Source organism: Oratosquilla oratoria, chromosome 33 (assembly GCF_046742065.1).
Source record: "Oratosquilla oratoria isolate Oo_2021 chromosome 33, ASM4674206v1, whole genome shotgun sequence".
NCBI classification, from domain to species: Eukaryota; Metazoa; Arthropoda; class Malacostraca; order Stomatopoda; family Squillidae; genus Oratosquilla; species Oratosquilla oratoria.
The window spans coordinates 1,417,625-1,441,515 of record NC_134809.1 but is presented as its reverse complement, the minus strand read 5'-3'; the positions used below and the strand labels follow the sequence as shown (position 1 = coordinate 1,441,515).

General features: G+C 40.1%; 2 protein-coding genes across 5 annotated transcripts in view; one reads left to right on the top strand and one right to left on the bottom strand.

Annotated features, from left to right (window-relative positions):
• Window positions 1-16,466, top strand: part of Trap1 (TNF receptor associated protein 1) — a 42,586-nt gene extending 26,120 nt beyond the window's left edge. The window contains exons 11-13 of the mRNA XM_076172452.1: window positions 1,986-2,217; window positions 3,767-3,839; window positions 15,950-16,466. Coding sequence (XP_076028567.1) covers window positions 1,986-2,217; window positions 3,767-3,839; window positions 15,950-16,051 — 407 coding nt within the window. The 3' untranslated portion in view covers window positions 16,052-16,466. The remainder of the gene's footprint in view (window positions 1-1,985; window positions 2,218-3,766; window positions 3,840-15,949) is intronic.
• A 3,018-nt stretch (window positions 16,467-19,484) lies between these two features.
• LOC143017699 (uncharacterized) overlaps window positions 19,485-23,891 on the bottom strand; it is an 89,428-nt gene continuing 85,021 nt past the window's right edge. For all 4 annotated transcript variants that reach the window (XM_076172447.1, XM_076172448.1, XM_076172451.1 and 1 more), the window contains exon 6: window positions 19,485-23,818. In XM_076172447.1, the coding sequence (XP_076028562.1) occupies window positions 22,691-23,818 (1,128 nt within the window). In that variant the 3' untranslated portion in view covers window positions 19,485-22,690. The remainder of the gene's footprint in view (window positions 23,819-23,891) is intronic.

Sequence of the window (23,891 nt, the reverse complement as noted above, 5' to 3'; positions counted from 1 at the left end):
GCTCAGGCCACTGCCAGTCGTGCAGGCTGAACTTCTTCACACCACATACTCACGTGCATGCCGGACATAAGAGAAAAATTTGAGTGCATCAAACGCAAAAAAATAGAGTAAAATATGGTCAAAACGTATGTAAACAATGGTCGTGCGCAGCATGTGGCTGCCGGGGGGAGGGAGGGTAGGCCCTTTAAACCCTTTAAAAATGGCGGTACGATAAAAACACTTTACCAGCATCTAGAGCAAGATCTGTACTATGTACTATGTAAATCTGGGGGCGGGGGGTCCCCTTAAATTATTCTTTTTTTTTTTTTGTCCTGTCTTACCTCACCCCAACTGCTTACTACTCAAAAGCATGCAATAGCCTACCGCCCATATCACACAAAATATCCACAGAAAAACACATTCACATATTAGCACTTCAAACCAGAACATCAAAATTTATCTATCTATGGGAAACTGTGATGTTATAACACATTCGTAAATATACACTTTAAATCCACTATTGGAGAAATAATATCAGAAGTACAGGAGAACCGTATATTTTGACTATTATGTGTAGTCCTCTTCAGTAGAATGGTTACAAGAAGACAGAGTACAGGTATAAATGAGGTAGTGAGGAGTACAGTAAAGGGGATGGGGAAAAGTGGGGGGTACTCAAGTTACATGCCTTTGATGTCATTGGGTCAAGGATGGACAATTTGTGGTATTTTGTCCAACCACTCTTGACATCAATTTATTGACTGCTATCCTTGTAGTACAATCTGGGGGCCACTGACCTTTTGAGGTATTGAAGTTAGGAAAATGTTTGATTAAGGAAGATTCCACAATTTTCCTATGAAAGCTACAATGGAATTTGAACATGGTAGCGGCATTAACCCAGTCCATTCTGTGGTCTTCTTGGCTGGCATGAAGGATGAAGGAACATGGCAGAGTTGACTTGTCCATACACAAAAACTCCCTACCTGTCCTAAAGCTACACTGTTCCTCACCAATTACTCCTCATTCATCACTGTCATTTTCTTAGTGCCTCCCACTGCAACTACCTTTCCCTCCCTACTTCCACATTTAGTAACTCCCTACAATACTCTGCCCATCTTCCTCTTACTGCTGTCTCTTCCATTATCATCTCTCCATCTGCATCTTTTACCTTTTATTCTGTACTTGATTTGCCTCCTCTCCCTCTCTTAATTTCCTTCCAAAACATTTTTTGTTACTTTAAAAAATTTGTCATACTCTTCCCCAGTTTAACATCTGCTCTCCTTTTTGCCTCCTTTATCTTCCACTTTACTTCTCTTTTCTTTTCTTTGTACCTCTCATATGATTCTCTTGTAAGAATACCATCACAAAATAGGTCTGGCTCCAGAATCAAAAATGACATAGATGCACCCAACCATTGCCTCACACTAACAATCCCAAGGCAGCAACACACTATTTCCCTGAGTGATCTGTGGGCCTGCCAGGTGGTTGTTGCGAGTAAAGGGGGAGCTGTGGGTCTCCTGCAAGAGACTTGGGACAATGGATTGATTGATTGATCCTCTCATGCCTTTATCATCTGATTCATGTGACCTTCAAAATAAAATGATCATGCTTATTATATTTTGGTTGAAAAATACCATTACATACTGAGAGAAAGAAAATTTGGTGAACTGCAAAATACAGTAGTCCTTCTTATATCTGGGTTAACATTTTTGATACAGTGATGCCTACATAGGCATCATGAGGCATGAGTGGGTACACGAAGATGCCAGCATCGGTGTCTTGATTATATTTATTTTGTAGTTGTAGCTGAGTGTTTTATGTTTGAAGCATTATTACCATCAATTTTTGTGTCTGCATTGGGGATTTGAACTTGTCACACTTATGTAAGGTGAAAATATGAGCTTCCTAAGGGTAGGAAAATGAATTTGAAATGAGCTTATTATTCATATAAAAAAAATGTATCATATATGTTGTAAAGTTGTTATAAAATAGTTTTGTTTTCTGAACAGGTGATAGTGCCCTGAGACGTTCTGAAGCAAATGCATTAATGGACTGGTTGAAGTCAGTACTGACAGGCAAATGTTGGGGTGTGAAGGCTACTCCAAGACTTGAATCCCATCCTTGTGCCATCACAGTTGAAGAGATGGGAGCTGCACGTCATTTTGTCAGGACACAATTTCAACAGATAAATGAAGATGCAAGATATTCTCTTCTGCAACCACAGCTGGAGATCAATCCCAAGTAATTTAATGTCATTATTTATTTTATTTCACTTTCTGTATTTCTTTGTCATAGTTGAAGGGATGCTTGCTTGCTAAGTAGGTTACAGTGTTGCTACTTGCAGCAGAGGTCAAGGTGATGGTGGTTCGAACCCTTCCGCAAGAAAGTTGGATCAAGGGTATGTGTCGTTAGATTCCACACTACTAAGTCCTCTCTAAAGGGTTCACAATGTTAAACTGGATCATCATCAGTTACAGAACTATGAGATTCTTTGATTTTCCTTCCTCTAGTGGAAATTACCACCCCTTCTGAATTGATGGGAAGAGAACCCATTACAAAAGCAAAGAAAGAAAGAAAAAAAAAAATGGGAATATTGATAAAAAGACAATCTGTCACCTTACAGGATTGTTGGAGAGATGTATGGACTGCTACAGAAGATTAAAGTGGCTTTTCACTAAATGGATGAAGAGATGATGAAAAAATAATTGAAATCCTGATCTGTCCAAGACTAATACATGTCGGTAGTATGGACCCCACACAGAGTGATGGATATAAGCATGATCAAGAGCATACAGAGGGCAGTAACAAAACTGGTCCCCAGCCTGGCAGATAAACCAAATGAGGAAAGACTAAAAACACTGGATCTGCCACTTTGAAACATTGAAGAGAAAGATGTGATATTATCACAAAATTCAGGTCACAAAAGGGGATACATTGCATAGACAGAAGAGATCTTTGATTAAAATGGGAGGGCTTTAAGAGGCTATGGGAACAAATACTTGTAAAGAAAGTCTATATGTCTAAAGGATGTGAAGAAATATAATTTTCCATTTAGATGCATAAGTACTTAGAATAGCTTAGAAGGTGATATAGCCCAAGTTTGAATAGTACATGAATTCAAATCTAAATTTAGTAATTGGAAATTAAGGATATAGATTAATTTGGAGCTGTACATGGATTTTAGGATAGGCATGACAAAATTGGAGAGTAGGAGAAGGAACCCAATGAGGATTGCTCCTTTCTGTATACTGCAGTTATATAAATTTAAATAGGTAAGTGGTGTGGTGGTTAAAGTTCTTGCCTGCCACTACAGTGGTCTGGGATTGAATGCCACCCAGGGCTGTAATAATTTCAGTACCGCTGCGCTGCAGGTTGTTACTCCAACTCTCGTGGGCAGGGTGTGTGTGTGTAAGGTCACATTATTATCCATAGATCGGTCATACGAGCTCAGCTCTCATCCAGGAGGTTAACTGTCAATCAGAAGTCCAACACATGATCCAAGACCATGATGATGAACCACATACACATACACACATGTATTGCTGGTAACCACTAAGGAAATCGGAAGGAAACAGTAATTCCCAAGCGCTTTGTAGTTATTCACATCTTCATCTTTGTATTCCCCTGAAGATGTGAATAACACGAAAGCTCTTGGGAATACTGTTTCCTTCCGATTTCCTTCGTGGTTACCATCAATATTTGTGGATCACGTGTTGTGTGAGTGATCTTTCTACACATGTATTTATGTTTTGTTATTAATCCAAGTTTTTTATTCTTTCTCCTTACCCAGTCATCCCATCATGGTGAAACTCAACACTTTAAGAGAAAGCAACCCCCGTCTTGGAGAACTTGTAGCCAAACAGGTGAGGCCATTGTTTATGCACAAACCTTTACTCTTCTATGTTTCATTTTGTCATTTGCCTGAAATGGTTAGCAATGAACAAATCATTGTAAGCAGGAAGGTATTATAGCCAACTGACCACCATCAATTCTGTCCCTATATTGTGAAACTTTCTACATATCGTTAATTTCATGGCATTAGTTTGGTAGGATGTGGGTATATCATCATCATCTCTACTACCACCACCTTCAACAACAACAGCTCATCAGCACATGTCCATGTGGACTATATTGCATCATTGCCTAGAGATATTTCATGTTCTTTGTGTTGCTTTGACTAGTTGGGGGAAAGGTTATGTGGAGGGTATTCTATATTCATAGGAGTATTGGTGTATAATCAAAAGGTTTTTACATCATGCTGTATTTATACTTTGGCTATACAGTGAAGTCCTTCAGGGTGCAATACTTTCACCTTTAGTGTACAATCTTTTTATGGCATGATCTCCTAGCTCCAGAGCTAGAACTGAGCACTGGTGTTCTCACATGTGTAGATGACCTAATGATATACTGAAACCAATGATGCAAAATGGCAGTAAGAAACTCCCAATCCTTCTTGAGTAGGCTGGAGTAGTGGCTCAAAAATGGCAGAATTGAGGCCTTACCCCAGAAGTTGGCAGTGGTGTTGCTTGCATTGGGCAGCCATGAATCGGAATACCCCTTCTCCATTGGAGAAGACCCAAGAAATTCTTGGCTTTACATTTGATACTCATATGACTTTCTGCCTGACAGTAAAAATCAACTAAAAACAAACACACTTAAATCCATTGCAAGCACTGACTTTGGACATCATCATCATCATCAATCATCAGCACACAAATCAATCAATCAATTTGTTGTCTCCCTTGGAGAAAACCCATGGCCTCCATGAAACTGGCAATAACCTTTGGGTGAGATCGTAAGTCACTTAGGTAAGAGATAGTGTGTTGTTGTCGGGGGATTTTTAACGTGTGTGTTGTTGTCGGGGGATTTTTAGCGTGGGGCACTATAGTAATAGGTGTTCTGTATCTTTTGTGTGGTTGTTACATCTGGGGTAATTTGAATCTTTTGACTAGGCCAATACTGTGTTGAGACTGTCTTAATGCTGGAAGGTGTCTTGAGTGGAGGCATGCCAGTGTAATTTTGTCAGTTGTGGGAGGGTTTTCTCTGTGGGGCTTATGTCTGTGAGCTATTATTGGAGTATTGAGTTTGGTGGTCTTTCTTGAAAAATTTGTTTAGTTAGCTAGGTACGTATATGTTTGTGCATGGATGTTTTGTGTGGTGTGGGTGATAGGTTGTTATGAATGAGTAGTATGTTGCTGCTGATTTATTTATCTATTTTGAAAGTAATAAGAAATTAAGAGAGGAAGGGGAGGCAAATCAATTAGAAGAAAAGGTAAAAGGTGCAGATGGAGAGATGATAATGGAAGAGCTGGCAATAAAAGAAAGATGGACAAAATATTTTAGGGAGTTGCTAAATGTGAAGGAGGATAGGGAGGGAAAGGTTGTTGGAGTGAGAGGTGCTAAAAAAATGACAGTGATGAATGAGGGAAATGGAGGAGAAATAAGGAAAGATGAGGTGAAAGCAGTTATTAAAATGATGAGAGTAGGTAAGGCACCTAGGTTAGATGGGTGTCATGCGGAGTGTAAAGACGGGAAGTACAGTGATGGTGGACTGGCTGGTGAGGTTGTTTAATGTTTGTCTAAAAGAGGGTAGAGTGCTGGAAAAGGGGACAAGTGTGAGTGTAGTAGTTTCAGGGGGATCAGTTTGTTGAATGTAGTCAGGAAGGCTTATGGGAGGGTTTTGATTGAGAGGATTGGGAGAGGAACAGAGGGGGTAATTGGTAAGGAACAGTGTGGGTCTAGGAAAGGTAGTGGGTTGCATGAATCAGATTTTTGTGGTAAGGAAAGGTTTAGGAAAAGGTAAGGATATTTTTTGGACCTTTGTGGATTTGGAAAAGGCTTATGACAGAGTAGTCAGGAAGGCACTGTGGGAGGTATTATAGATATATGGGATAGGAGGAAAGCTGTTAAGAGCAGTTGAGTTTTTATGAGAGTAGTAGAGCCCATGTTAGAATAGGAAATGGAGAGAGTGAATGGTTTGAGGTAAAGGTGGGACTTCACCAGGGATGTGTCATGTCTCCATGGTTGTTCAATGTACAGTAGAAGCCCGATTTAACAGATATCAATTTAGTGGAAGCTCAAATTAGCGAACTGCAAATAACAATGACGAAAATGCTCAACTTAGCGGAAATGGTCCGCTATGTTGACCATTTTCCGCTAGCTGGCCAGACGCGCGTCTACGGAAATAGCTCAGTTTAGTGGGAATGGTCCGCTAAGTTGAGCATTTTCCGTTAACTGGCCACATGCATGGCTCAGAGTCCAATGTTACCAGATGTTACCAAATTGTGGTGGTGGAGTCAAGGAAAAATTTATAATTTAGTATTTTGGAGGTATATAAATATATATATATATATATACAATAATATATAATTCAATATATGTATAAAGTATAATTGTAGCAGAAATATATTCAAGTAGAAATAGATGGTATAATAGGAAAACAAAATAATGAAACAGTAAGTTGATGGGAAAATTCAAAATCAGTACGCGAGAGTAATCACCACGAAAAACACTACTGTAACAACGAACTACGTTTTCTGCAACAACACAACAATAACGCCATCCAGACTACTATAGTATATGAGAAAATGACAGAGAAGATTTAGCAAAAAAAAAGCTCAATATAGCAGAAAATTTTGCTACGTAGGGAGTCAAATACCGAACCAGAGTTAGTGGAAATAAGCTCAAGCTAGCGGAAAATTCCGCTAACTGGGGGGTCGAAAACGACCTCCAATTTAGCGGAAAATTCACTTTAGCAGACTGGACCTTGGCTGAATTAGTTTGTTAAATCGGACTCCTACTGTATACATGGATAGGGTGGTGTGAAAGGTAAATGCAAGGGTAATGGGTCAGGGAATGGAGATGGTTAAAGAAAATGGAGAAAAATCGGAAGTAAGCCAATTGTTGTTTGCTGATGACATTGTGCTTGTAGCAGGATCAGAGGAGGTATTAACTACTTCAGTACAAGTCAAATTCTCTTGTGCAGCATCAGCTGCCATATGTATGATGCATCACATTACTTGCATTATAAAATGTAAAGTCACTACTGTATTACTTGTTCTCTTTTATTCTGAGTAATAATAAACACAGTAGATGTGATCAAACCAGTTTACAGAATCCTGGGGTAACTCATGTACAACTACAAAAAATATATATAATCAAGAAGCCAATGCTGGCATCCTCATGTACCCACTCATGCCTCATGACGCCTACATAGGCGTCATTGTACCAAAGGGGTTAAGGAAGTTAGTGATAGAGTTTGGGAAGGTGTGCAAAAGAAGGAAGTTGAAGATAAATGTGAATAAAAGTTAGGTGATGAGATGTACAAGGATGGCAGCAAATTGGAAGTCTTTATTAAGGGAGAGAGGCAGGAGGAAGTGGATAGCTTTAGATGCTTGAGGGTGAATGTGGCAGGAAAGGGAGGAGTGGGAGGTGGAAGTAGGATGTAGATTGAGAGAAGCAAGTAAATGCCTTGGTGTATCAAAAAGTGCAATGAGATATAGACATTTGGGAATGAATGCTAAGAGGAGATTGTATGAGACAGAAACATGGAACATGAGAGAGATAGAGAGAGTTTAAATGTGTTTAAGATGAAATGTCTGAGAAGTATGGTAGGGGTTACTAGGCTGGATAGAGTGAGAAATAAGAAGGTGAGGAGGAGAGCAGGGGTGGAAAAGGAGTTGGAAGATATGGTTGATGAAAGTATTGGGATGGTTTGGACACATGGAAAGAATGAAGAAAGATTAATAGAAGAAGTGTGGAAGGCAGAGGTGGATGGAGTGAACATGAGGGAGGGTTTTGATTGAGAGGATTAGGAGAGGAACAAAGGGAGTAATTGGTAAGGAACAGTATGGGTCTAAGAAAGGTAGAATGAGATGGATGGATGGGGTGAAAGGGGCATTGGGAAAGAGGGGGATGTCTGTTGAGGAAGGGAGAAGACAGAAGATAGGGGTGAGTGGAGAAGGGTTGTGTATGGATGATGCTGTGATACATGGGAGTGGGGGATGGGGGGTGGGAGTACATGTGAATGATGTTTTGATGCAGCCCAAAGGGATTTTTCCCCATCTTCTCTTTTTCTGCTTCAGTAGACGGAGAGGGGGTTGCCGATTAAATGAAGCAGCCTTGCTCCGGATGTGCTGCGTCTTGCTGCATTGCCTCTGACCCAGGGCAGTGGGTGAGATGTAGGGATGACCTGTCATCCAGGAGGAGCCAAGAAAAGAGGGAAGGAGGGCTGGTGAATGGGAGTGGAGTATGTGGGGGATGAAATGGATTTATGTCTATTGACTTTGGCTACCTCCCTTTTAAGGGGAAAGAAAGCCTTGGTATATGTATTTAATTTATTTGTTTATTTATTTATTTATTATATTTTAATTATTTTATTTTATTTATTTATTTATTTTATTATCTTTTTTTTCCTCCATTCTTTTGATGGTGTTTGTGAAGAGTCGGAGGGTTGGGGAGCTCATTTACCTAGTTGTATTACACGGGAAGGGAGCTATGCTCGTGGTGACCAGTCTTTGTATCTTTCAGCATCAAGTTTTTTCTTAAAGTCTGCAATAGTATATGCACACACTGTTTCTTTATCTAAGTTATTCCATATATCCAGCACTCTGTGGGAAGCTATTCTTTTTCCAATCTCTTCTATAGCTATACTTTTTGAGTTTCTTTTCATGACCTCTTGTTTTTCCATTGTAATTTTTTAGTAAATCATTCCTGTCAAGGATTTCCATTCCTTTCATGATTCTAAATATAGTCAGTAGATCACCTCTTTCTCTTCTCTGCTCTAGTGTTGGTAGTTCCAATTTCGATAATCTTTGTTTGTATGTTAATTTGGAAAGAGCTGGTGCCAACTTTGTTGTCGCTCTCTGTATTCTTTCTAGTTTCCTTATATTCCTTTTAATACTGGGTGTCCATAGTGTCACTGCATATTCCAGTTTTGGTCTAATCAATGTAACTAATATTTTTTTAATAATTTCTTCATCCAAGAAGTCAAATGCCACTTTCATTGTCCTTAATAGGTTGTAGGTTTCACCAACTATTTTGTTTATATGTTGATCTGGTGTCATGTCTTCATTACTCCAAGGTCCCTTTCCGAGTGCACTTTTTTTATTTCACCAATTTTGTAATTTTTTTAAATTCTGGTTTTTGCTTTTTCCAAACTCCATAATGCTACACTTCTTGATATTGAAGTTCACTTCCCACTTTTGAGTCCATTTTTAGATTTTGTCCAGGTCTGATTGTAATGAATCACAGTCCTCTTCTACTCTTACTTTCTTTAATATTTTTGTGTCATCTGTGAAGAAATTCATATAACATTCAACTCCCTCGTCCATGTCATTTATGTATATGGCAAACATGATTTGAGCCAGCACTGACCCTTGTGGAACACCACTTATCATTTCTTCCCATTTCGAGTATTTGTCTCTAATTACTACCCTCATTTTTCTCCCAGTCAGGAAATCTTCCATCCAATCTAATAAATTACCTGCAATGCCACCTATTGATTCTAATTTTCTTGTGTGGTACTTTGTCAAATGCCTTTTGTAGGTCTAGATAGGCACAGTGATGCTGCAGAGATGTTTCACTGATGTTAGAGATGAATGTATGTCCAGGTTATGGGGGTTATCTGCTTTCTGCAAATGGTCTTTTCATTCGGGTGCTATGACAGGTTCCTATGCTGAGGCATAGGCCATAGCCCATAGGAACATAATAATGAAGGATACTGCAAGAGATCCTAAGGCCCATACTAGGCAATTTCATGTCCATTACCAACTATCACCTCCATCCTTAAAGTTATCTAACCTCGTTAAACAACTGATCGTTTCAGTGTTCACTACATGTTTATTATGTATATTCCATTCACTAACTAGTTCTTGTCTGTTTCCTTCATAAATTTAAATTTGTCCATTATTGCAAGTCCTGCCCTGTTGTCTTAATATGATGACTTTGCATCACCATTGTCAAAACTCTTGACCCACTCAAATATCTCTGTTAGATCACTCCCACATTCTATGTGTTCCCAGAGAGTGTAAATTAAAGTGCCTAAGCCTGCCCTCATAAAATAAATTCATAAACCCATGTATCATTGTGGGCATTCTTTGTACTGATTCTAGTAATTTAATATCCATTCTATAGGAGACCAAAATTGTACCACATAGTCAAGGATGGGTCTAACTAATGACTGATAGATTTTGATAATACCTCTGCACTTTTCTTTGTAACTGTCCTAGCAATGACACCGAATGCTCTGTTAGCTCTGTTCTGGCACTAATGCATTGTTTCATGGATTTAAGATTAGGACTCACTAGCACTTTCAAGTATCTCTTACATTCAGTTTTCTCTAAAAAAAATGTTTCTAAGCTATATCTACTTTCTGGGTTGTATAACCCTACATTTAACACACTGCACTCTGAAATATTGAAGTTCACCAACCATGCAAACAATTTGTTAAGATCGTCAAGAAGTATCACAGCATCTTCCCCAGACCTAATTTGGCATCCTATTTTTGTGTCATGTGCAAACTTACTAATATCTAAGAGGAGACTGTATGAAGGAGTGATTGTGCCAACAGCACTGTATGGGGCAGAAACATGGAACATAAGAGAAGAAGAGAGAAGGAGTTTGAATGTGTTTGAGATGAGGTGTCTGAGAAGTATGATGGGGGTTACTAGGCTAGATAGAGTGAGAAATGAGGAGGTGAGGAGGAGAACGGGGGTGGAAAGGGAGCTAGGAGATAGGGTTGATGAAAGAATATTAGGATGGTTTGGACACATGGAAAGAATGAGTGAAGAAAGACTAGTAAAAGAGGTGTGGAAGGCAGATGTGGAGGGAGTGAACATGAGGGGGCTTCCTAGGATGAGGTGGATGGATGGGGTGAAGGGGGCTTTGGGGAAGAGGGGAATGTCTGTTGAGGAAGGACGGGAGAGGACAGAAGACAGGGGCGAATGGAGAGTGGTTGTATATGGATGATGTTGTGATAGCATGAGGTGGAATGGGCGGGTGGATGGGGTAGTATGTGTGAGCAAAATTTGACGCAGCCCGAAGGGATTTCTCCCCGTCCTCTCCTTTTATGCAATGGGGGGACGGAGAGGGGGGGTCGCCGATTTAATGAAGCGGCCTTGCTGTGGATGTGCTGTGTCTTGCGACACTGCTTCTGACCCAGGGCAGTGGACAAGGTGCAGGGATGACCCGTCATTCAGGAGGTGCTAAGATAAGAGAGAGGGTGGAGGGGTGTGGAGTGTATTCAGGGATGGAATGGGTGGGAATGATTTTATGCCTTTTATTTTTTGGCTACCACCCTTGTAAGGGGGAAAAAGCCTTGGTATATGTATGTATGTATTTTTGTGTCATGTGCAAACTTACTAATATCACTGATAATTCTGTTGCCATAGGAGCATATGGGGTTGAACATATATAGACCTGTGGGTGATGTAGATGAATAAATTTGGCATTCATAATTGTGAGGACTTGGTTAAGATTCCAGAGATTATCAGTTAGTTCCCCAGTTTATGTAAGATGATGCATTAGATCAGATCTGGCGGCAAGGTGTTTTTAGATGCTTAATGTAAGAAGTCTAAGGAAGATGATATTCAAAGATCTTCTCTCCTCCTTCCTTCAAGATTATATCCAAAGATCTCTTTTTCTTCCTTTCTTTGAGATGGTACCCAAAGATCCTCGTCTCTCTTCTTTTCTTCTTCTTCTTCTTTTCCTCCGGCGCATCCTCTCTCTGGGAGACAGATATATGGGAGGTCGATTATTGTTGATATGTAGGTTGAACGTGAATTTCAGCATGCTTTGATCATTACCTGATGGGCATAGACATACATTTAATAGAATAGGATTTTTTGGAGACAGTGAAAGGCTGTTTTCTTAGCTCCATGAGCCATGTTGTAATTTGTATTCCATCAGGAAACCAAATACCAAAATGTAAATAGTAAGGTTTTTTGGAACTGATAAGAGTTCTGTTATACAGAAAATTATTATACTGTACCTAATTTTAAATTCAAGTATGGTTCTAGTTTGGGCTCTATCATCATCCAAGAATACTGTTGCTATTGGTATTGGGGTAGGATTTTCTGAGGTCCAAGCCTATATGGATTGGATATCTAATTTTGAGGCAGCATATGCTCCAATAGATATGATACGGAGGCGATTTGCTCCAATTATTTGAGAAGGGATTGTTTGGAGCCATTCTTGGAAACTGAGATGACTGGTTCAATGGGTTTGATGAAAGATCTACAATAATTAGATCTAATTCTTTTAGGAATTGGGCCTTTACTTGGGGCAGGAAAAAAGGGATTAGGGGGTGCTGGGGTGGGCGAGGGGAGGGAGTTTCCAAGTGAGAGGCATGGTGGGCTGAAGGGAGTGGGAAGTTGTGTGGGGCATCCGTGTCATGTGGTTTCTATTGGTGAAGTTGTTTGCACAACATTATTGTGTGTGTGTGGGGGGGGGGGTGAGGTGCTGTTGTCTGGCAATGTTGTCTGGCAGACTACAGTCGTTATCTGTTGTATGTGATTCCACATGCAGCCATCATGGATTTGCTTCTAAGCTGACATGTTCTGTGTTTAAGAAGACAGAGGATCTCTTTGTAGTACATTGTGCAGTCTAAAGGGGATACTGGGTGATCTTGATAGTTTGCATGTTCAGTTGTATTCAAGAGTGGGGAACTATGTATGAAGTCAAAGCAATGCACACATACCCTCTGTGTGGAGACATTGTTTGTGTACTTCAAAGAGGCATTTTTGTTGCAAGTGAATAGGTCTCATGGGCATTTAGGACCATGAAACTTGCAGGCACATATTTATTTCAAGTGTGGGTCAAATTGGCAGCTGGTAATTGTAAGGGTCCAATACCTCAAGAGGCTCATAACTTCCTGAATATAGTAATGAATGAAAGGGACACCCATAACTTGGAATGCTCGGGTGGATCCTGATCCACCAGCTCCCAGAAAGGAGAGGTGATTAGTGGATGGAAGAACGAGATGAAGCGTTTGTCAGGAGGAGACAGAGGACAGTCATCAGTACATAACCTGCTGTAGGACTATCAGTCAATCAATATGTTGCCCCTGAAGGCTCTTAGGTAACCGACAATAGCCTCTAGGGCTGCATCTCCTTGAAGAGGTGGTGTACATGGTGTCCATTTAGCATCAATGGTAGATCTTGGATACTGCTTCCTTCTTGGGGTGACGCCATCCTCTCATCATCATCTCAATGCTCAGGACAGCTGCTTGAAACCTGGACAATGCAACACTTTGCAGGATATCTAATCCTTTGTTACAGAGGGTGTGGATATAAAAAAAAAAGCCATCACTCAGTTCAGATGTATTGTTGTCTGGGGACTGTTAGTGTAGGGCACTGTAGTATTAGGCATTCTGTGTTTTCCGTGTGGTGGTTGTATTTGGAGCAGTTTGAATCTGTGGTCAGCCCCAATCATGCCAGTGTAGTTCTTACTAGATTTTTTTTTTTTTTTTTTTTTTCTTCTTTTTCCTCATCCTCTTCTTCTTCTTCTTCATCTTCTTCTAAGGAGCTTGTCTGGGAATAGTGGAATATCGAGTTTGATGGTCTGTTTTGAAGGGTTTATCTGAATATGTAATTTTGTGTGAATGTTTTGAGTAATATGCTATATATATATATATATATTTTTTGTAATGCTTGTGAGATGTGTGAAGGGTGTGTAGTATTAAAAGTTTTGTCATTTTCATGTAGTTCTCTGAGGTTTTTTATTTCTGTATGCAGGTTTCCAATTTAGATGATTTTGGTGCATCCTATTATTACTCTGTGTTCCATTCTGTAAAGTATGTAAGTTGTGTTTCTCTTGTTGATTCTTGAGAACTATGCTGCAGAGGCATAGTCAAAAGTGGTTCATATGAATTGCTCAAAGATGGTTATTAAAGGTTTTTCTTTTGTCCAAAGTCAGTGCTTCCAATGAATTAAGAAAGGTTAGTTTTGTTTATTTTTGCTGTCAGGTCCTTTATATGGGGACTGAAAGAGTAAGAGTATCAAATGTTAGGCCTAGAATTTTAGGGTTCTTTTCCAGTGGAAGGATTTGGCCATTTGATTTTACCATAGTTTTTTTCATGGTATATGTGTGAAAATATATAGATACATTTTTTTCTTTTCTTTCTCTAGGAGGAAGGGGGGCTTCCATTCAGTTATTTTTTAGCCACTGTTCTAGTTTTTTCAAACAGGACTGGGTGTTCTTTGCTGCTTTTTGTATTTACTGTGCTTGGTTATTATTGTCAGGTCATCCGCATGAGGTAACATTGGTGTTTATTTCGGGTTCTGGAGATAACTTGAAGAGTTTGAGCAGTATGAAAAGATTGCACTCTGAGTGGTAACTTTATTGTTCCTGAGATTTGGTTTTTGTTTTTCTGGGTTACTCTGCACCGTCTCCTTACAATGAAATTAGATGTCATTATTCTGAATGTCTGACCCAACAGTTATTTTGGATATTGTGCAGCAAGGTACCTTGTCAAAGGCATGTTTATAACTATAGTTAGTTAGGGGAGTTGAATAATTTTTTTTTTATTCTTGTTGCTACCAGCCTTTCCATTAATTTAGATGTTGTGGACAGTAGTGAGATTGGGCTTTGAAGGGGTTTGTTAGGTTTCAGCAGGTTTAAGCAAGATCTTTTCCTTATTTTAATATTTGTAGTGCAACCTGGTGTAGCTGAAAATATCTACAGGCCCTTGGTGGCTGTATGGCCCCTTCTATGTCTTTATGAGTGAAAGGTGGGGGGATATTTTCAGGGTTTGGATTGATTTAAGCATTTAACTATTTTCCTATTTTCTGGTGTTGTGGCCATGAAGCTTGTTTTGCAGATTTGCTTGTTGATGTTTTTTAGAGATAGTATTTTACCGAGTTGCACCAATTCTCCAGTTTCATTTTTTCTTTCTTTTCTTTTTCCTCTCTGTTGAGTTGAATTTCTTTCTTTAATATAGGTGTTTATATGGTTGGGACTGAAATTATTCCTATAGCCTCTGGGGATGGTTTTCTTGCTTTCTGCATGGTAGTTACAATTTTGTTTACTGCTTTACTTAGGGATTGGGATTAGTCTTTTTCAAAATACTATGGAGATAAAGGTTGAAAACCATTTGTGTGTGACTGCATCTCACCAAGGCCTCCTGCATTGGAGGTACCAAAGTTTTAATTCATTACATGTAAGGGCCCTTTCCCTAGCCTAGGCATATACTCACCCTTTATACATCCCTCACCATTTGTTGCCCCTTTCATCTTTGCTCCCAATACCTGAAGGTGGTTTGCCTCCCCCCTCCATCATCCAGTCAAATTTACAGTGCAGACTAGAATTAATTTCCTTCATTATTATTTTTCTGCATTGCTGGTTAGATACATACATATATCAAATGCTTTTTCCCCCACACATGGGAGGTAGCCAAAAGACAAACCATTTCCACCCATTCCATCCCCTACATAGTCCACTCCCCTCTTATTTTGGCACCTTCTGGATGACAGGTCATCCCTGCATCTTGTCCACTGCCCTGGGTCAGAAGCAGTGCTGCAAGACACAGCACATCCATAGCAAGGCCTCTTCATTAATTCAGTGAACCCCCCTCTCTGTCCCCTCATGCAGAAAGGGAGACAATGGGAAGAAATCCCTTTGGGCTGCATCAATTTATTTCTCATACATACTCCCTCACCCCCCACCCATTCCCCCTCATGAATCAGAGCACCACCCACACACAACCACCCTCCACCTACCCCCATCCTGTCCACTATCATCCCTCCTCTCTCTCCCAGTGACCACCCATCCATCCCATCCCAGGATGCCCCCCCCATGTTCACTCCCACAATCTCTGCCTTCCACACCTCTTCCACCAATCCCCTAATTGTTGGTTAGTCGTATAAAATTCTAGTATATAAAATTTTATGCCTTGTGTTTTTCTTATTTAAATGATTAATTATAGAGGTCTATATACATTTATTCAAAACCACTTCTTTTCCATTTTTTATCATAGCTCTTCAGCAATGCCATGGTGTCAGCTGGACTGGTTGAAGATCCACGGACTGTCTTGACTTCAATGAACGAATTGTTACAACTAGCTCTGGAGAAACATTGAGTACATCAAAAGGGATTAAATTGGTACACTAGCATACTGTACACAGTGATTGCTCCTCAAATAGTCCTGCAAGCTTAAGACTTGTATTGTTGAGTAGTAAAATTGTGTTCAGAAGTATTAAAGATTTCTCCCACACCCTGGAAAAATTTATGTATGCATATGTATACAGTTATTTTTTGTATATGTTGGAGGTAATAACTAATTGATTTGTTGGCCTTCCACATTTATACATGTACTTCTGTCATAGATGAATGTTTCTGCTTTGTTTTCTACTTTACTTGAATATGCACTTTTCAAATTGTGCATATAAGACTAAGTATGATTCATTCTGCTGTTTGTGATGAGCATAAAATTGGGCATTTCTGTTACCCAGCAGATATGTATTTTTTGTAAATAATAACCCAAAGTTTTATTCTTTGGCACATCTTTCTATTCCTCATATACATAAAAACCAAACAAACTGTATTACAATGTTCATATTTGCTTAACTAATTTGTACATGACCCAGTCAGACTACATATAATATATATATTTATATATGCTGATATGCAATGGATAATTGAAGTCTGCTACAATTATGGAAAGGTTATGAGATGTAATCAATAATATGCACTTCTTACCATATGTGATACGATACACTAAATACATAAAAGGTTGTACACATAATGTGTGAGAAAACTCCATCTTATAAATATGAACGAAACTATTTTATTGCATTTGAAATGACAACAATATGTACATATCTGCACAGATGCATGTCAGCACAGTGACATGACACGTAGGGAGCGAGTGTGACCTAAGTACATTTCTGAGATCAGCTGGACATGATAGCAGCAGCAGCAGCAGTGGGAGCAGCAGCAAGAGCGGCAGCAACAGCAGCAGTGGTCCTTGTGTCAAGTGGTTGGCTACAGCTCAGCACAAGATGGACCAAGGGTGCTCCACTAGTTGCACTGCCACATGGTGACTTCACTCCACTGCATTTCAATTTATTACAGGCAATACAACATTCCACTCAGTTGCATAAACAAACCACTCCCTTATTGCATTACCAAATAATGAACACTTACTGTGTTCCACTACCATGGGGCTATGCAATACAGCAATAGTATTGTGCTATCACTGGGTGATTACAAAGACAGGGTGCTGTATGGCAAAAGGATGACAACACAGTAATGGTGTCACTCATCTACTGGATGACAACACAGCTTGTGTCACACTGCCACTGAACTACACACCACAGCCATTGTGATGCACTGCCACCGGGCTACACAACATACCAACCAAAGGTGCTGTAATGCCATTGGGTTGAACAACTGCATCATTTCCTGGGGGCCTAATACAATGTGCCATGGGCAATCCAGTGCAGCACTATGCTGCACTGCCATATATTTTTCAGTAGAGAACTGACTATACAAGTTCTTTATAACACTGAAATTGAGGCATGTGCAACGAGTCAGGCCAATATGGCCAACCCCCCCCTCCTCAATCACTAGCAACACTGGTGCTGCTCAGCCGCTTAACTGCCCTTTGGCCTTTGGGCTTTGGTTGTGGCAACAAGACTTTTCCTTGTCCACCACTGCTTCAGTACTACCGCCTCATTACAACCTCTATAAAACTTTGATGCACATAAAAAACTAGGCTATCATCATTACCATGGCAATATTCTACACATTGTTGAGACTAAAATACTTACATCATCTCGTGTCCTGCCCTAAACATGCTAATTAAAATACTCTAGTTATACACTGTCATTGTACCATGCTTGGGTGTTGCCACAACCTCAGCACCTCCAGCAAACCACCAGCAGACCCAACACCCCCCCACAACTCAAAAGGTCACATCAAACTGGCCTTCCCTTTGGTCCTCCTCAACAGACAACACCTGTCCAGTTATCCATCTGCTTGTGTGTCTGGTATGAGGCAAAACATCAGATCACTGTAGCCATCCATTTGCCTTTGACAATGGCTGCTAGAGGGAGAGTTGCTGAAGCTGCTTTCCAACAGCAACAGCAGCAGCAGTAAGGAGGTGAGGCTGCATTTTAGCTGGAGGCTCACCACTTCTCCATGTGGCTTGGTGGCGGTGGTAGTGAAGGTGATGGTGGTGCGAGGAGGAAGAGCAAGAGGAATAGCCACACAAAGCCGCATAGGGTCACAAGTGGCCTCAGCTGGTGGGAATACATATGGTACACTTGAAGAATTAAAACCATTCACTCGCCACTGCCATCTTTCATTTCACCATGCGGCATCAACAAAAATCATAGAAAAAAATATATATGGTAAAACTTAATGTGTTGTGTCAATCACAGTAATGTCGTGTAGAGTGGCCTAGAAAAGAACCTGGTGCTAAAACCATACTGGCATAATGGAAGCCAACCAAAGTGGTGGAAGGAAGAAGCCATTCATTTGTGGATGCCCACTGTTTTCAGCTTGTGCCCCCCTACATGAGGACCATGCAGGCTTGTGGCACATTATGCATCCCTTGGCACTTGTACTGCTGTGTACAGTATATGTACTATTGTGCACTGGTGTACAGAATAAATACTGCAGTATGTTAATGTACAGCACATATTCTAATGAGCACTGACGTACACCATATGTAATACTGTGCACTAGTGTACAGCAGTCTGCTATTGTGTACTGGTGTACAGCATATATAGAACTGTGCCCTTGTGTATAGCTTATATAATACTGTACGCTGATGCACAGAATATTTAATACTGTGTTGTTCAGCACGTGTACTACTTTGCACTATTATGTACAGTATGAGTACATCTGTGCACTAGGGTGTATGGCTTGTGTACAACAATGCACAAAGGTATACAGCATGTGTACAACTGTGTACTAATGTGCACATGCAAGACAGTGCACTTGAGTGTACAAGTCTGTGATGTACTGTGGTGCACAACATGTTTATTACCATGTGTTTTGGTGTACATCATGTGTGCATTGTGGTATAGAGCATTTGTACAACTATACACTGTGGTGTACAGTATGTGTATTGCTGTCCAACTTTGTGATGTACTTCTGCACTGGTATACAGTAATGTACAACTGAACTGTAAGTGTATGGCATGTGTACTACTGCATACTTTTCTAAGTACAATGTGCACTTTAGTGTACAGCATGTATACTACCCACTATGGTGTATAGTATAGTACTGTGCACATGAGTACAACATGTGTAGAGTACAACAAATGCACTACCACTGGTGTGCAGCATACGCAGTACTGTGCACTTCGTGTACAGTCATGCAGCACATAGGCTCTGGCTGTGCACGCAGAATCTTAAGAGATTCGTCTGTGGCTAATACTAAACACTTTGTACAATCACATTGACAAGTCACTTACAGGTGTGGAGAAGGAGCAAGTGGAAGAGGCGCTACAAGACTGTGGCCATACTTTGTGCACAATATCTGCACTCTCAGCTATTACAGGATTTTTTTTTTTTTCGTATTTTTATTTTTTCCATGCTAAAACTGGATATAAATCTAATGTGAAAAAAAAGTAAAGAAATCTGACTCTTTCACAGCCTTGCAACAAGTCTCTTGCCAGCACTACAATCCTGATGAAAACATAGCTGCACTTTTCTTTCATTTTACATAAATTTCTACAAGACTGGATTTTTTTTTATTTTTTTTTTTTTTGTTTTTTATTATTTTTTTTAATTCTCTGTTTGCATCTCACCATGAGATATTATTTAGAAAACTTAAGTGGTACAGGTCCTAACTGCATTAACATTGGACTGAATTTCCACTGTACAACTTGGTATCCTTGCTGTATTGAAGAATGTAGTGACTGACAAGAGAAAGAAATTGGGACTAAGTATCATTGTTTCATGTCTTTCATGTATGCTGCATGACTTACTAGAAAAATAGCTTAGAATTTTTGTGTTTCTCTCCTGTGTTGGCTTGCAGTCCCTGTCCATTAATCGATCCATTTTCTCTCTTTTGTTTCACATTTTCTGTTTTGCCACAAGAATTTTTTTTAAGACTATTGAGTATTTTTAGTCTAATTAGTTCTTCGACTTAAATGCTGAGTGGCTGGATATTATCTGAAGGAGGAGTTGTACTGAATTGAAGAGGGGCATGGCAGGGTCTGCAGTAAACATTGCACTTGGAAGTTGCAATGAACCTCAGGAAGAAGGCAAGCCTCACCACATCATAGCATCATCATTGTCCTGACAATTTTGGTAACATTAAACCAACCACTTAATCACAGTTGGTTACAAGTAATAATGAAACGGCTGCACTGTCACAGTGTTGCCTAAGAGGTTGAGTCCTTCCTGAAGCCACTGCAATGATGGGAACATGATGGGTGTGGTGCTTCATACAAACTTTATACAACAATGGTTACACAAGTAGCAAATATGTACAAACCACTTGCACATGTCAGAGGTAAATGTTTCGCTTGAGAACGGCACAAGGGCACAGCTGGACCACGGGGCAGAGGCAGCATTTGTTTGGTCACCACAGGAACAAACAGGCTATGCAGCTAACCAGCAATTTGTACATAATACATTACTTCTAGAACAGGCAAGTCCAAGCCTGTAAAGCTACTTTCCCACCAATGTGTCAAACAAGTAATCAAAGTATGCAGATATAAAATGAAAACAATGTGTTCATTTACACAAACAAATTTATTATGAAATCTCACTGATATATATATAGCCTTGTTCAAACATGGTTTTCAATTGCCATCTGCACACCAAACCAACACTGAAGTAGTTTGTTGCCTTCATGGTTGGCACATCCCTGAATGGCTGCAATGAACCACCATGGCCAGACTAACTGCAGTCATATGAACTAAGGGAACCCCATTAATTCAGCCTAGTTATCTTTTAATTGTGCTTTCATGTGAACCCTACTGATTAAAACCATGAAACCAAAGAAACCACATCACATACATTTATGTCAACATGGTAGCAGTATCTGCCACAATTTTGAATAATATACCTAATTACATTCTTTTCATGAAGTTGCCCCCACAATCACAGAAACTGCATGAAACAATATTTTCATAAATTATATTAATTTCAAGCACATAGACTTTAACCGTATGAGAAAAGGCAATTTCATTAAATGCAGGTGTAATTAAGAACATCAACTACAACCATGCAATTTATGGATCCTACCAATTAGCCAAGAAAATTAACTGGGGAAAAAGTGCCATATGCACATACATACCTGTATGTATATGTATATTATATATATATATATATATACATACATATACACATACATACATGTGTGTGCATATATATACATACATATATATATATAGATATACATATACACACATACCAAAGGCTTTTTCCCCCTTACAAGGGAGGTAGCCAAAAAACAAAGGCATAAAACCATTCCCACCTATTCCTTCCCCCACATACTCCACTCCCATCCCCTTCCCTCCCTCATTATCTTGGGTCCTCACACATACACATACACAAACACACATATATATATATATAGATACATATGTATGAGTGGTAAGAATGGATATCACACAATTGGGAAAGACTTAATTCCTGACCAGTTTCACCTTATGAGGCAAAACCAGTCAGGAATATATATATATATATATATATATATATATATGTATATATATATATATATATGTGTACATATGTGTGTATATATATTTATATATATGTACATGTGTATATTATATATATATATATATGTGTGTGTGTATATATAATATATATATATATACACACACACATATACATATATTGACATATACACATACACAGATATATATATATATATATTAAAAAATTGAGGATGCTAACTACAGCCTTACAACTGAGAAAAACCACATTAATTACAACCAATTCACTATAGGGCCCTCATCAAATACATAGGTATAATAACGGGGGAATATGACAATTTCACAGACTGGTCAAGAATCATTTAGAAGCCAAGACTTAAATATGATGTGATAATGATTCATATGGATATGTTGAAATGATTCAATGCACTACCTGTGATGGCAAGTGTATCTGCCAGCAACAGCATTAGACAACATGGTTTTTGACAATGTGTTCATACCAAAGCAAAGACTGCTATGAAGGAAAGGTTGTTATATGGTATGAAAAAATAATATAAAGATGTGAACAGGTGAAGGTAGCATAGGTGATAATATGAAAGGTTGCAAAGGAGGTAATTCACAACCATAGAAATTATGGAATCAAAAGATGAAGGAATATTATAATTAAGAAACAGAAGAATAGAAGATGGGAGAGAGAGAAAGAAAGAAAAAAAAAATCACAGTACAACAAACAAGAAATATGAAATGAAAGAGCCAAGAAGATTATGATAATGATATGGACTACAATCAATAGTTGGCATAAAGTGAAAGCAGCTGTTCTCAGCCCCGAGTCTTGGCCTGCCCACTTGGCATCTCGATCCACTACTCGGCAGTAAGACTTCGTGATATGGCAAGTCTTGACGTTTCATAAATAAAAGGATTCACTTCACTTGGACCTTCCAGCGCCATCATGATAATAATGATGATAATTGTAATTATCATAAGAATAATTATATTGATCATAATACAATAATAATTAAGACTGTACACTATGTAACATTTGTAAAGGAATGCATGATATATACAGCACTCGGGACATGGTTTAGGCCCGGACACTTACTCGTCTAATAATTGGGCAAACTCCCCCTGCCAAATGTTTCCAAAGTCAAAATCATTTGTGGAGTTTGAGGTGGTAGTGGGGGGATTGGGGGTAGAGGGCTGTGAGGTCCGTACACTGGCACCATTGGTATTAGTGCCACCACTGCCTGGGGGATGTGTGTTGCTCATGGCTTTGGTCATGAGGCTAATACTTTGTGCACCACCACTCATTCCAGCACTTGCACCACTTGGTCCATTTTGACTACTCATGGTCCCTGGTCCTCCTGGTGCCACTGGACCCCCTTGCTGCTGCTGTGGTTGCTGCTGTTGTTGCTGCGGCTGCTGTTGTTGTGGCTGCTGCTGCTGTTGCTGCTGCTGCTGCATCAAGCTAGGATTACTTAGTGGCCGTGATGGCCCACCATTAGCTTGTGTCACTTCTGATGGCATGGTTCGAGTAGGTCCCATACCAGCCTGTGACACACCAGGATTGCTAAGAGGCCGGGAAGGGCCTGAGGGAGTTATGTCCGAGTTGCTAAGTGGCCGGGCAGGTCCCCCATTGGTTTGGGCCACACTGGGATTACTTAAAGGGCGTGATGGTCCTCCAGCCTGTGCTGTGCTAGGGTTGCTGAGAGGTCGTGCTGGACCACTAGGATGTGTCATACCAGGGTTACTCAGGGGTCTGGAGGGTCCTCCTTGCCCCATGGTGGCTGGACTCCTTGGGTGGCCCTGCATTTGAGGCATGGCTGCAGGAGAGCGCGGATGACCAGACATAGACACCATATTAGCAGGACTAGGTGCTTGGCCATTACCAGCCATCTGACCCATGCCTGCTGGACTGGCACCTGCCATTTGACCCATACTGGCTGGACTCATGGGATGACCTGGTCCTGCAGCCATCTGACCCATACTCGCTGGACTCCTAGCTCCAGTCATTCCAGATATAGCAGGGTTTCGGCCTTGTCCTGGGCTGTTAATCATTTGGCTGGGACTTGCTCCCATCTGTGCTGCAGACCCAGGAACATGGCCTGGGCCTCCAGGTCCCATCTGGCCAAGAGCACCCATTTGCCCACTCTGGCCTGGGAACTGGGATGTCACCTGTCCTCCACCCATGCCACCTGCCTGGCTCATCTGCATTCCCATGCGCACCTGAAGGAAGTAAAAGAAACAATGTAAGCTAAACTATGAACATACTGGCTCCTATTGCTGTAGTAGAGCTATT